Source organism: Nomascus leucogenys, chromosome 24 (assembly GCF_006542625.1).
Source record: "Nomascus leucogenys isolate Asia chromosome 24, Asia_NLE_v1, whole genome shotgun sequence".
NCBI classification, from domain to species: Eukaryota; Metazoa; Chordata; class Mammalia; order Primates; family Hylobatidae; genus Nomascus; species Nomascus leucogenys.
The window spans coordinates 13,440,452-13,456,096 of NC_044404.1; the positions used below are offsets into that span (position 1 = coordinate 13,440,452).

Sequence of the window (15,645 nt, forward strand, 5' to 3'; positions counted from 1 at the left end):
ACAGGGAAAACCAAGCAGTGGGGGGTGAGGAAGGTGGGGGATGGGGAAGATGGGGGATGGGGAAGGTGGAGGATGAGGAAGGTGGGGGATGTGGAAGGTGGGGGATGGAAAGGGTGGGGGATGGGGAAGGTAGGGCTGGGGAAGGTGGGCGTAGGCATGCTGGTGGGAGTTAAATTTTGAATAAGATTGCCAGGGATGGCCTCACTGAGAAGGCGACATTTGAGCAGAGACCAGCCAGAGGGGAGGCATGGAGCCTAGCCGAGGTCTAGGGGAAGAATGGTGTACAGAGAATGGCTTGCCGTACACCAGCTCTGGGGCCTCCTCCACAGGCTGATGGATGGATGATAAGCTGGAGTTGAATCACGGAGTGGGCGGATGAGGTCCGAAGGCCGCTGGGAGGAATCGTGTTTGTGATGTCCATTGTGACTTGGTGGCTTACCCAAGACTATTTCTACTTAGCAGTGCCAGATTGTAAGCTGGGACTCTAGAACTTTCTTTTCTGGCTGGATCCAGCTGGATAGGCCACTTTCTTCTCTGCATGGGCCCTGACCTAGAACCACATCCTCACCTGAGCCTGTGACTCACCTGGGCTGGGCCAGTGTTTGTGGGACCCAGGGAGGTGGGGGAGGACAGGTGTGACTTATAAGTGGAGGAGGTCTGCTGGCTCCGAACCGTGTCCTAAATGGTTTACACTGCACACAGCTTCCTCTCAGCCCGCTCCGAGCTGGAAGCAGCATGTGGGTCCTGCCCCTGGTCTTCCTCGCAGCAGCCTGCGTGTTCTCACTAGGGGTCACTCTGTGGGTCATTTGCAGCCATTTTTTCATTGTGCACATCCCTGCAGCGGTTGGCCACCCTGTGAAACTGAGAGTCCTCCATTGCATCCTCCAGCTGCTGTTGACGTGGGTGAGTTTTGTGCTTTATGTGTCCCCTCCAGCTGACCATTAAGGAAGGCGGCAGGAAAAATCACACACCAGAAACTTCTAGCTGAGTGAACACCGCTATCGTGGGGCCTGCAGTGACAGCTGATCGGACCTTGTGAAACGTGCATAATCCCTATTAGGTGGTTCTCAGCCTCTTTGGGTGTTTCTGAAGCTGGCCCTGGCTAATATCCACAAAATTCAAAGAATGACCTGCTTTCTCAGTTAACAGAAGCAAAAAACCAGTCTGGTTCTATTCACCTGAGTGTCTCCCAGCTGACTTTCTTTTTTTGTTGTTGGTTTGTTTTATTTTTAAAATTGAGGTAAAATATGCATATAAAATTTACCATCTTTCCTATTTTTAAGTGTACAGTTCATGTGTCCATAAATGTGTCCATATTATTCACAGCACTCGCCACTCTCAGAAGTTGTGAAGATACAAATGAATTTTCCTGAGTCTCTGGGCCCCCATTGCTATCTACCTGCTAGCTAGAGCCAGCAAGCCACAAAGTAAACGGGTAGCAGATGAGTAAATTAGTGCCGGTGAGCAAAACTACAGAATGTGACTTTAAAAATATGTCGTTGCTTCTGAGAGCTAGAAAGTTGCCTAAGGAATATAGTTTGATTCTGCTTCTGGTGTAATTTGTTAAAATACCTGTAAATGGAACTGTGTAGGTGTTGCCAATATGGATTTCTTGTACTTTTTCTTGTACCTTGACAGAAACTGAATATATAAAATATTTTTTGTAAGTTTCTTACATAACGAAAAGCAATTGCCAGTGCCTCTTCTCAAGAGACACCCTAGGCTGGGCGTGGTGGCTCACGCCTGTAATCCCAGCACTTTGGGAGGCCGAGGTGGGCAGATCACGAGGTCAGGAGATCGAGACCATCCTGGCTAACACGGTGAAACCCCATCTCTACTAAAAATACAAAAAATTAGCCGGGCGTGGTGGCGGGCGCTTGTAATCCCAGCTATGCGGGAGGCTGAGGCAGGAGAATGGCGTGAACCCGGGAGGCGGAGCTTGCAGTGAGCCGAGATTGCGCCACTGCACTCCAGCCTGGGCGACAGAGCGAGGCTCCGTCTCAAAAAAAAAAAAAAGGGAGACACCCTAGGTGTTTCTTCTATGCTGTTCAAAAGAATGTAGCTATTACCTAAAAGAGAAGATCCCGGGAACTCAAGGCTTCTGATCTCCAGAGTCAGCTTTTATAAGATGCAGTGACTGGGTCCTAGGTTTTCCTGCCCTTGACTCTCGGATTCTGTAGTCCAGGCTCCCAAATACAGTGACTCGATTTCCTCCTTTGCAAAGTAGGGAAAGGAGCTCCTACTTCACAGCATTTTGTGGAGACTCCATGAATAACCCTCTCCAGAAGGCTTATTAGAATGCCTGGCACAGAGGGAGCCCTCCGTAAATAGTAGCCATTGTTACTCTTTGTTGATTCTTTTATTTTTTATGCAAAGATGTGTTATGCAACTGCTGTGTGTCCTGTGCCAGTTCTGGGCTCTACGGCCAATGACAGGCGAGAGAGGTAAAGTTCCCACAGGTCTGCCTTTAGGGAGCTTGCAGGGTCCAGGCGGTGGGGGGCGGGGAAGTGGTCTATAAAGAAGCTAACCCACAAGTGAACAAGCTACAGATAAACAGCTTCCCAAAGTGGAGAATGCAAGGAGGACAGCAAACCCATCAGGGGAGCCAAGCAGCTCTTCTCTCCTGGGGCTCCTTGAGCCCCCGGGGTCACAGAACACAAGGGGGTCATGGATTTGGATGGGGTCAAAATTACCCCATTTTCACAACTAACTTCCAATTGAAATTCTTTTCATGAGGAATGAAGGCAACAAACCACAGTCCTGAAAGCCAAACCTCGACTTTGTCACCAAGAGGAATCAGACATAGTTGCATAGCCTATTAGATATTGTGAAAACTCATGTATTCTCCTCATTTCTTTGAAACTAGGGTAGTATCTGGCAGCAGTTAAATCTTATTACTCTATATGCTAGTAAGGAAGCACCTATATTATTATGACATACATTTTAATATTTTGATAAGTATATTTAAATAAAACTGTTTTCTTTATAATCCCATGTATTTATTTTATGTATTTAAAAATGTTCTGGGCTGGGTGTGGTGGCTTACACCTGTAATCCCAGCACTTTGGGAGGCTGAGGTGGGAGGATTGTTGGAGTCCAGGAGTTTGAGACCAGCCTGGATGACATAGCGAGGCCTCTGTCTCTCCAAAAAAAAAAAAAAAAAAGTTCTCAAATGAGGCCTGCAGCTTTTCACCCATGGCCAAAATGGCTGTGGCACAGACAAGGATTAGGAAACACTGGAAAGGATACCCAGAGGGGGAGCCCTCTTTATTTACGTATTTTTAACTCTTTTTTTGAGCTGGAGTTTCACTCTTGTTGCCCAGGCTGGAGTGCAATGGCGTGATCTCGGCTTACTGCAACCTCTGCCTCTAGGGTTCAAGAGATTCTTCCGCCTCAGCCTCCTGAGTAGCCGGGAATACAGGAGGTCACCACCACACCCGGCTAATTTTTGTATTTTTAGTAGAGACTGGGTTTCACCATGTTGGCCAGGCTGGCCTTGAACTCCTGACCTCAAGTGATCCCGCAGCCTTGGCCTCCCAAAGTGCTGAGATTATAGGCATCAGCCACTGTGCCTGTTTGTATTTTCAACTCTTTATGCAAACTTTGACATATACCAAAGGGGAACAGGGTGCTCACTCTCCAGTGTCACCATCACTGACTCCCGGCCTGTCTCCCTTCCCTGTGTCCCTAAATTTCTCTAACTTTTCCCTCATTTTCATTTATTTAACAAGCCAATGGACATCATATTATTTTATCCTAAAAATTTTCAGTAGGCATTTTCAAAAGATATGAACTCCTCCTTCCTGTTTTTAAAAAATGTACCCACACTATAGTTAGCTACACAGGCTTGGGGTGGCCAGATTGGCTGGGACGGCACAGGAAGGCCTCCCTGGAAACAGATGTTGTGCCCAGGCTGAGGTGGAGCAGGGCCTCATGGTGGAGGTGGGTGTTGCAAGTAGAGAGACCATCAAGGGTTCCCAGAAGCCTGGCTTGTAGTGGCTGCAGTGGAAGGTGTCAGGAGTGTGGGTTGAAGGGGATTGGCTGGTGCTGTGGCCACCTGGGCCTGCATGGGAGTGGATTTTCCTGCAGTTGTCCTGAGGGCACCGAGGACTTGAGTAGGGCTGTGATCCAATCTGACTGCAGTTTCCAAAAACTCCTTTTGCCACCTGTGGAGGGCAGGTGTGAAGGCCAGACTCCAGACGGCCTATGAAGAAACCCATCTCGACCCATTTCTTCTTCTCTCTCCAACAGGGGATGATTTTTGAGAAGCTCAGAATCTGTTCTATGCCCCAATTTGTCTGTTTCATGCAAGATCTGCTGCCGCTAAAGTACGACCCCGATGTTGTGGTCACGGATTTCCGCTTTGGGACAATCCCTGTGAAGCTGTACCAGCCCAAGGCATCCACCTGCACCCTGAAGCCTGGCATCTTGTACTACCACGGTGGCGGGGGTTTCATGGGGAGCTTGAGTAAGAACGCTTTTCTCAGATGTCCTAAAGGGTGGTGGCACCCCTTAACATAACTTGGAAGAATGGGCATCTTCCTGGGACTTAAAGTCTGCTGTTATTACCAGGGAACACCAGGGCAGTTCATGGTTTGCAGATCATTGAGGGGGCAAAAATATGGCATATATTGCCCTCTTATGTATCTCTTTATTTACATAAATGTAATCCTTAGTTAAATTAACAATACTGTAATATAAGGAAGGATACTGTAAGGTAAATATCCTGAAATGTACCCTTACTTGCATTTATATGTGTACATATGTATGTACATATAAATATATACATGTATATATCACTACTTTACTTATAATCACCACCTCTATTTAGTTGGAAATAAGGATATTTTAAATGAAAAGAATTAAAACACAGCATTTTGTTTCACATCAGGTTTTGCTAAGACAAATTCTGGTACAGACAAACAGGAAGATTTGAGAAAAATTAATGAGAAGAAAAAGTCACTATTGAGACAATTTTACTATCTTAATTATTACCCCCAGGGAATTGGGGGAGAGGAAACACCTTTATTTGCTTTCAGCAGTGCTTTCTAATCTGTGGAATGCCAGGGTCCCAGTGTGGGAGCCTCTGAGAATAAGGGATTTAATGCAATGGTGGTGTGGTTTGATCTGTATGAGAATGATAGTAACAGCCAATATTTATTAAGCAATATTTATTAATACTACTAATTACATGCAGGCACTGTGAGAAGCCTATATGTGGGTGATCTCATTCCAACCCCAACACTCTGTGAGTTAGATATTTTCATTATCCCAGTTCACAGATGAGGAAATCAAGCCTCAGGAGGTTAAGAGACTTGCTAGGCGCTATGTTAGCTCAAGCTAGAAAGAGGCAAAGTTGAGCTCTGAACTCCGGTCTGAATCCAGAGCTCACACCCTAAACCTCTGCATTCTACAGTCCAACAGCTTCACAGGTATTTTTAATGGCTTATAGGATGGATCGGAGGGTGGGCATCTTAGAGAAAGTTGTTCAGGCAGTACCACGAAGGAGAATCAGTGAGAAGATTGACCAGAAGTTTGCTGGAGTAGAGGAAAAGCTAGTCAGCCTCGGCCCAAGGGCTGTGTCTGTAGGAAGAAGACGGCGACAATGGCTGGCAAAGGAAGCCTTCCTAGTGAATGTTAAAAACCATTTATTTTCTAGAAACCCACCATGGCATATGCTCTCGTTTGTGCAAGGAGAGTGACTCTGTGGTTCTGGCAGTTGGGTGAGTAAAGGGGGGATCCCAGGGAGCCAGCAAGGAGCAAGGCTCTGATGTGGAGAGATGGGGTGGGAAGTAGAAATGGGAGTGGGGGGTGGGGGGTGGGAGCAGATGGGAGCTGGAGGAAGCCCAGAGGTGGGGATGGGCTGGGAGAAGCAAGTGAAGAGAGAAAAAGAAGGCGGCTGGGTGTGGTGGCTCACGCCTGTAATCCCAACACTTTGGGAGGCCACGGTGGGCAGAATGCTTGAGCCCAGGAGTTCAGACCAGCCTGGGCAACATAGTGAGACCCCATTTTTACAAAAAAATACAAAAATTAGCCAGGTGTGGTGGCATACGCCTGTAGTCCCAGCTACTTGGGAGGCTGAGGCGGAAGAAGCACCTGAGCCTGGGAGGTTGCAGTGAGCCGTGATTGCGCCACTACACTCAGCCTGGGTGACAGAACAAGACCCTGTCTTAAAACAAACAAAACGAAACAAGAAAAAGAGAGTGAGAGAAAAATAAGGGGAGGTGAAGAGAGATGGAGAGACAGAGAATGGGGAACCCCTTCCTCTGTGCCTGTGGGCCTTGGGTTTGTTTAAACAGAGGCGTTTTGTGCATTTGGAAGCTGGGTAGGAGATGGTCTTTTTCCAGCAGATCAGGTGCAGAGTTTCACTGCAGGAACACCTGGGCGACATAGCTCTTCTTTGAGTAAAACAACCCTGCACCTCTTTCTGCTAAATGCCTGTGGTACCCCGCACCATCACTCAAACAACCCGAAATGCTGCCACATTCACTTTCAAGTGCTCCCAAAAGGGAGGTCCCCCTGGCTGAGACCCACTGAAGAAAGTGAGAAAAACAAAAACAAAAGCAAACCCATTGTCTCTCCTAACGGATCTCTGACAGTCACCGCCCAGCCTGGAGTCTCAAAGAGGGCGCGGTGGGCATTGTGCCCCCTGCCCTGCTGCCTGATGCAGCATCACACACGCGGTTCCTCCTGGTTAAGTTCCCCTGTTTATTTAAAGGTACACAATCTAAAGAAATATCAGTTCTCTGCGTCTCAGTGGGGGTACATCTGCCAGCTTTCTTATGGCACTGCTACCTGAGGAGAGTAGAAAACTGAAGCTGGCCGCAGTGGCTCATGCCTGTAATCCCAGCACTTTGGGAGGCCAAGGCGGGTGGAACACTTGAGGCCAGGAGTTCAAGACCAGCCTGGCCAACATGGTGAAACCTTGTCTCTGCTAAAGATACAAAAATTAGCCAGGCATGGTGGCGTGTGCCTGTAGTCTCAGCTACTCAGGAGGCTGAGGCAGGAGAATCACTTGAACCCGGAAGGCAGAGGTTACAGTGAGCCAAGATGGCACCACTGCACTCCAGTCTGGGTGACAGAGTGAGACTCCGTCTCAAAAAAAAAAAAAAAAAAAGGAAAAGAAAATGAAGAGATGAGATGAGAGAGAGACCTGGATAAACCCTGACTCTACAATTCTCAGCTCCAGAAGGGTTTCTGCCATGGGGTATTGCTGGACACCTTATCATTCTGGTTGTGCCAAACCAAGAGTTCGTCGGTAGAACACGCTAGCAAGTCTCTGCCAGAAAGTTATTTTCTAAATCCAAGGTAGACAGGATTTTGGAGTTAAGGGCATTGCTTTCCAGGATGTCCTATTCCCAGGTGGCCTGAAATGGGGGTATGGAATGGAAACGGCTGACGGAAGTTTTATTTGTTGCTCCCATAGAGTGTTCTTCTTCTTCTTCTTTTTTTTTTAATTTGTGGCCAGCCTTTGAAAATAGTGAACTTTCTTACAAAACCTGAATTTCTGGAATCTCTTAGCAATACCAGGTAGGCAGGGCAGCAATGGTGTTGAGTGTGCATAGCTTGTTGGGAAGAGTGCTGTGTATCTCTGGTCTCTGATGGTACAGTCAGTCCTCAACATGTCAACAGGTTCTTGGAACTGTGACTTGGAGTGAAACCAATTTTACCTATTACAAAACCTAGGCTAATTGATATAAACAGAATTAAGCTCTGATGGTAGAATTCTGGTCACAAAACCACCAGCTAATTTATTAAAAATTTTTTAAAAAATTTATTTTACTACTTTTCTATTTTATAATTTTCTGTAATAGAGACGAGGTTTTGCCGTGTTGCCCAGGCTGGTCTCAAACTTCTGAGCTCAGGCAATCCTTCTTCCTCAGCTTCTCAAAGTGCTGAGGTTACAGATGTGAGCCACTATGCCTGCCCTAAGCTTCTAAATAAAGATGAAAACCTGCTAATATTAAAAATTGAAATAAATGTGAGCTATACATATATTTTAAAAAGATTAATAAAAACAAGAAGATAATTATTTACCCAATTTTTGGTGAATCAGTGAGTGATGGTGGTCATTCTGGTGGTGGGTTAAATCTAGGAATAAATGTTTGCAAGGTGAAAATTGTCAGGAGTACCTCTGACTGTCTCCCAGTTCAAAACCAAACACTCACAAGTGTGGCAGCTTCACTGAGAGCTTCTGTACTGCATCATTTATTTTTGTGCAGATGTATGATTATTGTAGACTTCATGCATTTTTTTTTTTTTTTTGAGATGGGATCTCCCTCTGTCACCCAGGCTGGAGTACCGTGGTGCAGTCTCGGCTCACTGCAACCTCCGCCTCCCGGGCTCAAGTGATTCTTGTGCCTCAGCCTCCTGAGTAGCTGGGACCACAGACGCACACTACCACGCCTGGCTAATTTTTTGTATTTTTGGTAGAGGCAGGGTTTCACCATGTTGCCCAGGCTGGTTTTGAACTCCTGAGCTCAGGTGATCCATCTGCCTTGGCATTCCAAAGTGCTGGGATTAAAGGCGTGAGCCACTGTGCTTGGCTGACTTTATAAATACATATATATATATATATATAATTTATTTATTTATTTATTTATTTTATTTTTATTTTTATTTATTTATTTATTTATTTTTGAGGCAGAGTTTCGCTCTTGTTGCCCTGGTTGGAGTGCAATGGTGTGATCTCAGCTCACCACAACCTCTCCCTCCCGGGTTCAAGGGATTCTTCTGCCTCAGCCTTCCTGAGTAGCTGGGATTACAGGCATGTGCCACCATGCCCAGTTAATTTTGTGTTTTTTGTAGAGACGGGGTTTCTCCATGTTGGTCAGGCTGGTCTTGAACTCCTGACCTCAGGTGATCCACCTGCCTCGGCCCCCCAAAGTGCTGGGATTACAGGCGTGAGCCACTGCACCCGGCTGACTTTATGCATTTTTATTTTGCAATAATTTATATTCCTTCATCTATTCGGTTTCCAACACACTTATTCCAGTTCAGGGTTGTGGGTGGCTGGATCCTATCCCTGCAGCTCAGGGAACAAGGCAGGAACCAACCCTGGACAGGACGCCCTCCTATCACCGGGCACACTCACCCCTACACCCACATTTACCTGGACTGGGACAATTTAGACATGCTCATGAATGTAACATACACATCTCTGGGATGTGGGAGGAAACTGGAGGACCAGGAGAAAACCCACACAGACATGAGGAGAATGTGCAAACTCCACACAAACGGTAGTAGCCCAGACTGGAATCATTTTTCTTTCTTTCATCAGTATAATGAAACAATGTTGAATGAAATGACATTATTTGAGGTCCTGCTTTTTTTTCTTCTTTGAGACAGGGTCTCACTCTGTCGTCCAGGCTGGAGTGCAGTGGCATGATCACAGCTCACTGCAGCCTCAACCTCCCAGGCCCAAGGGATCCACCTGCCTCAGCCTCCTGAGTAGCTGGGACTACAGATATCCACCACCACACCCAGCTAATTTTTTATATTCTTTGTAGAGATGGGGGTCTCACCATGTTGCCCAGGCTGGCCTTGAACTCTTGGACTCAAGGGATCGGCCCACCTCGGCCCCTAAAGTGCTGAAATTAAAGGTATGAGCCACCGGCCTGGCCAACCTGCTGTATATAAGTCTACAAGATTCCCTGTAACAAAATCTGTAGGTATGGCATGATTAATTAAAAACCCAAGCAGGCCTTGAAGTTGCTCATACAAGAATCATACAACAGGAAGCAGGAGCAGGTGACTCAGGGAAGCAACATGAGGCAGGTTCAGGAAGATGGGGCTAGTGTGGGTGATATTTACATTGTTGGCCAATTGGTGGATGTCTCGTGACACAGGTCCCCCATTAGGGCATTGAGACAGTAGGAATGGCACCTGCCTAGGTATGTGGGCTTTATGTGTCTCGTCTCATTTAAGCCTCACACCTAACTTTACCTGCTCAAGTTTCACAAAGGGAAGTGAACAGACTAGTTTGGGCTAAAAGATGCTAGACGTTGATATTTTTGGATCTGCTGGGGCGTTATCAACTGTATTTCTTGGTTCCTTTTTAGTTACCGCAAGTTACCCAAGCATAAGTTTCCAGTGCCAGTAAGAGACTGCTTGGTGGCCACCATCCACTTCCTGAAGTCCCTGGATGCATATGGAGTGGATCCAGCCCGGGTTGTGGTCTGCGGTGACAGTTTGGGAGGGTCAATAGCCACAGTGGTTTGTCAAAAACTTGTGGACAGGCCAGATCTGCCCCGGATTCGGGCTCAGATCCTGATCTATGCCACTCTCCAAGCCCTGGATTTACAAACCCCTTCATTTCAAGACAGGAAAAACATCCCACTGCTCACCTGGAGTTTCATCTGCTACTGTTATTTTCAATACCTGGATATCAGCTTCTCCTGGCAAGAGGTCGTCATGAAAGGTGCCCATTTGCCTGCCAAAGTCTGGGATAAGTACAGAAAGTGGTTGGGCCCAGAAAACATCCCTGAGAGGTTTAAGAAGAGGGGTTACCGACAGAAGCCCCATGAGCCCGTGAATGAAGCTGCTTACTTGGAAGTAAGTGTTGTCCTGGATGTGATGTGCTCGCCCCTGATTGCAGAAGATGACGTAGTGTCTCAGCTCCCAGAAACCTGCATCGTGAGCTGTGAGTATGATGCTCTCCGGGACGATTCGCTATTGTACAAGAAGAGGCTGGAAGACCTGGGAGTTCCCGTGACCTGGCACCATATGGAGGATGGTTTCCACGGAGTGCTCAGCACCATTGACATAAGCTTCTTGCACTTTCCCTGCTCCACGAGAATTCTGAGTGCATTAGTTCATTTTATAAAGGGACTGTGACTGTCTTTCTTCTCTGCTGGTACTGCGGTGTGGATTCCACTGGCATCCAGCCTCCCATAGGGCTCTCTGTTGCTGATTTAGGTGGTGCATAGTGGGGCTAGGGAGGGGGTAGAGATTGCTGTCACCTTTCTGGTCTGGGTTCTAGAACCACACAATGCGTGCTCCTGATGCCCAGAGGACATGGTAGAAAAGACAGGTTTGGAGGTGGGAGTGGGGCTCTCTGTCTCTCTTCTCTGTCAGGAAAACCTGGGCTGACAATCTTCGGTGGCCGTTTGTGGGAGTGAATCAGCAGGTAAGAGCTGTTCTCAGCCTCCCTAAGGGGCAGTTCAGGCTCCCAGATTGATCCAGACTGTGTGTGACTTGTGTCCACTTGACTGGACTTTGGAATAGCACAAGGGCATCATGTACAACCTCATGAGGCTTTCCCGATGTGGCTCAGAGGCAGGAGCTCTGATGCTCTAGGCTGCTGTGAGGTGGTGGTGGTGGTGGTGGAGAAACTGGCTTCACCTACCTTCTCTTCTGTGAACAGTAGTGACTTTTCCTGCTGTTTCTCAGCCTCTGGGATCAGAGTCTTCACTGCCTGGGCTGGAAACTTTAAGATAGAATGGATAGAGCTTCCACAGTGGTTGGCATCTAGTGGTGGATGAAGACAGCCTGCAGCTGCCCATCTTGGGGAGCTCTGGAGCTCCTGGAATCAAAGCCTGGCTTCCAACCAGAAGCCCCAAGGCAATGTTCTAAGAGTTTGAGAAGTTGGGAGGGAAGTGGGGTCCTGAGTTAGAGACCCATGAAGGCTGAGTCTAACCAGATAACCCTGTCCACAGTGCAAAGTCAAGACAGCCAAAGGAACAGAAGATGTATTCACGAAAACTTTCTTTTTTAAGACATGGAACCAACTCAAATTGGCCTCTATTAGAAAGAGAACAGATTGGCTTAGGTAGCGATGCATGCTAGGCATACATCAGGCAAGGTTTGATCCAGGAACTCACACAGTGCCATCAGCTGTCCTGTCTTCTCTGCTCTGCTCTTCTCTCCTCTGTGTTAATGCCAACTTCACCTCTTCATACGGTGGCACTGAGCAGCTTCATGCCTACCTTCTCCCAGGGTCAAGTTCATTATCATGGACTTGCCTCATTCTCAGCAGTCCCAGAAAAAAACCTAATTGCAACTTGATGGCTTTGTTGGCTTTCTGAGCAATGTGTCCAGTTGCCACAGCCAAGGGAATGGAATGACCTAACTCACCCTTCCCAAGTCCCATGCCATCCTGAGAGTGGAGGGTGGAGTCAATTCATCTTGATGCTTGGACTAAGCATGAGGTGGTGACAACTTCCCTAATCGAAGGGTAAATGGTTGTTGGGTGGACACCAACGCTTATTCTACTACAGAAGCTAAATTGAACCCTCAGGCAGGGTACGTGAAAGTGGCAAGAGATGTCAAGGACCACTGGGCAAGTTGGCCAATTGTTCCTCAGGAATGAAAATTCTTTTGAAAGGAATGGTCAGGGTCCCCTGCTGGCCCACCTGGTCTTCTGGAGGCTCTGAACTTGGTTAGTTAGTGGTCTTTACAGGCCAAGGTCAAGGCTATGGCACAAAAAACCCTGTGCATGCCCTTAACTTGCTTTCAGTTGAATATTTGGGCTGAACTATGAGGCGGAGAGGAATCCCGTTGGGTGGCTCCTCGCTGCATTCACAGTTGACCAGCATGGGGTTTGTTGGAGAAATAGGAACCATCCCCTGAAAACACACACTCTGGTAGCCACTCAACTGTTGAAGGGCACTGGAGTCCAATGGGTGAGGCCACCTCTGAGACAGGCCTCTGAGTTGAGGTTGGGAGAGGCTCCCTCCCTGGAGTGTTGCTTTTTTTGTTTCGCCCCTGCCTCTGGAGATGGATAGAGGAACATGAGCTGACCTTCTGGGAAGTTAGGTTGGTGAGGAGTTGCTGAGGCACTGCAGGGCCCTACCCAGTAGAGAGGAATGTATAACATTTTAAGAGGCTGAGAGCACCCCTGGTTGGGCTCATACCCATGGCAGCTTCCTTCTGCAGATCATGGGAGAAATCAAGTACTTTCACCTAATGGCTAGATGATTGATTTTGGGATGAAATTCTCCACTCCTCTCCTTTACCACATCACGACTATCCTTCCTGCAATACATCCACGAGAGTAATTGAGTGGAAAAGGGATAGGAATCAGTGTTCACCCAGGGCCAGCTACATGCTAGGCACTGTACTGGACAATTTAAATTTGCCACCTCTTATGTTCCTCACATTAATCTTACAGAGTAGGTACAGACATACCTATGGATATTGCAGATTCAGTTCCAGACCACAGCGACAAAGCCAGTGTGAAGAAAAGTAACCACCAAACCGGAATTCTACCCTCACAGAAAATATCCTTCAGAATCAAAGTGAAATAAAGATGTTTTCAGATAAATAGAAACTGAGGAAGTTTGTTACTAGCAGAACTCCTTTAAAGGAAATTCTAAAGGGTTCTTCAGGAAAAAGGGAAATGATCACAGATGGGAGGTCAGAGATGCAGAATGGAATAAAAAATAATGCAAATGGCAAATACGTGGGCAAATCTAAGTAAATGCTAAGTATAAAATGATAATAATAATAACTCATGTAATGTAAAATATGTAGGAGAGAGAATTAAAAGAGAAATAAAGTACATAATAGCATATAGATCTGGAAGGGACCAAATAGAGTTAAATTGTTCTAAGGTCCTTGAGTTTTCTGGGAGGAGGGTAAAAGTATCAACCAAGATTAGACTTTGCTAAGTCATGAGTGCACGGTAATTTCTTTGGTAAACACTAAAGTAATAGAAAATAGTTTAGTCCACTATGGAAGGCAGAAAAATAATATTTAAGGGAATTTATATCCTCAAAACAACAATTAAGGGAATTTATAGTCTTAAAAGCATATAGAAGAAAGGAATAAAGACTGAAAATTAATGAACTAAACCTCCATCTCAAAAAACTAGGAAACTGATAGCAAAACAAATCCAAAGAAAATATAAGGAAGATAATGAAAAAAAAAAGTTTTTAAAAGTATTTTTATACTTACTTTTATTTTTTTAATTATTTTTTATATCTTTAAAGGAAAATTTCTAAAATAAAACAATCACACAATAGAGATGATCAACCATGCCACATTTTGGCTCTTGGAAAAGACTGATAAAATTGGTAATATCTGGTGCGACCAATAAAGGTAAAAGAGAAATGGCATAAATAGTAAATATTAGGCATAAAGGGAACTTTAATACAGGCCCTAGAGATATAAAAAGATAAGACATTATGAGCAACATATGTCAAAAATTTTGAAAATTTAGGTGCAACGTGTAAATTCCTAGAAAAATACAACTTACCAAAACTGGAAAAGGAAACAGAAAACCTACGTAGTTTTGTACCTAATAAAGATAGTGAATCTAAAATCGAAAAGCCTTCCAACAAAAATAAAACCAAACAGAAACCTCTTGGCCCAGATGGTTTGATTTATGTAATATTCAAGGAAGAAGTAACACTCAGCCACACACACACACAAAACCTGATTTAAAAATGAGCAAAGGCAAAGAACTAAAAATAGAATTACAGTTAGACCTAACAATCCCATTACTACGTATTTACCCAAAGGAAAATGAACCCTTCTACCAAAAAGACACCTATACCTGTATGGTTATTGTGGCACTATTTACAACAGCAAAGACATGGAATCAACCCAGGCGCCCCTCAGTGCTGTGGATTGGATAAAGAAAATGTGGTATAGGCTGGGTGCAGGGGCGCACGCCTGTAATCCCAGCACTTTGGGAGGCCAAGGCAGGTGGATCACTTGAGCCTAGGAGTTCGAGACCAGCCTGGGCAACATGGTGAAACCTTGACTCTACCAAAAGTACAAAAATTAGCCAGGTGTGGTGGTATGCACCTGCAGTCCCAGCTACTCAGGAGGCTGAGATAGGGTGATTGCTTGAGCCTGGGAGGTTGAGGCTGCAATGAGCTGTGATCATGTCACTGCACTTCAGCCTAAGTGACAGAGTGAGACCCTGTCTCTGAAAAGATAAGAAAAGAAAATCGGTACATATACATCATGGAATACTACACAGCCAGAAAAAGGAATGAAATCATGTACTATGATATGGCAACATAGATGCAGCTGGGGGCCATTATCCTAAGTGAATTAATGCAGAAACAGAAAACCAAAAACCGCATGTTCTCTCTCATAAGTGGGAGCTCAACACTGGGGACACATGGACACAAACACGGGAACAGTGGACACCAGGGATTCCAAAAGTGGGGAGGGAGAAGGAGGGCAAGTGTTGAAAACTCCCTATTGGGTACCATGTTCACTACTTGAGTGGCAGGATCATTAGAAGCCCAAGGTCTAGGATCTTGCAATATATGCATGTAAAAACCTGCACATTCACCTCTTGAACCTAAAATAAAAAATGAAACAAAACAAAACAATGGGCAAAGGACTTGAATAGACATTTCTCTAAAGTAGATATATAAATGGCCAATGAGCGCATGACAAGACGCTCAATACCGTTAGTCATTAGGGGAAATTAAATTCACAATGAGATACCACTTCACACCCACGAGGCTGGTTATTATTTAAAAACTGAAAAATAACAAGTGTTGATGAGGAGGCAGAGAAATGGGAACCGTCGTGCTCTGCTGGCGGGAATGAGAAATGATGCAGATGCTGTGGAAAACAGATGCTTTTGTGGTTTGTGGGCCTGATGATTGGGTGTTCATGTACGTGTGTGAGATGTGCCACCCTCGAACCTTGTTATGATGTCAGCACATTACCCATCTGACC

The 15,645-nt window shown here is 45.8% G+C and overlaps 1 protein-coding gene and 1 non-coding gene across 2 annotated transcripts; both read left to right on the forward strand.

Moving 5' to 3' along the window:
* The first annotated feature begins 674 nt into the window (after positions 1-674).
* On the forward strand, positions 675-13,175 carry AADACL3 (arylacetamide deacetylase like 3). Its single transcript, XM_003274310.3, has 4 exons — positions 675-903; positions 4,252-4,468; positions 5,660-5,723; positions 10,062-13,175. Exons 1-4 carry the CDS (start codon positions 736-738, stop codon positions 10,834-10,836), a joined length of 1,224 nt encoding a protein of 407 aa, XP_003274358.1. The 5' UTR covers positions 675-735; the 3' UTR covers positions 10,837-13,175.
* Positions 13,176-15,541: 2,366 nt separating this feature from the next.
* On the forward strand, positions 15,542-15,645 carry LOC115833063. The gene has a single exon (XR_004028516.1). It is a non-coding gene; the product is annotated as a small nucleolar RNA U13 (small nucleolar RNA).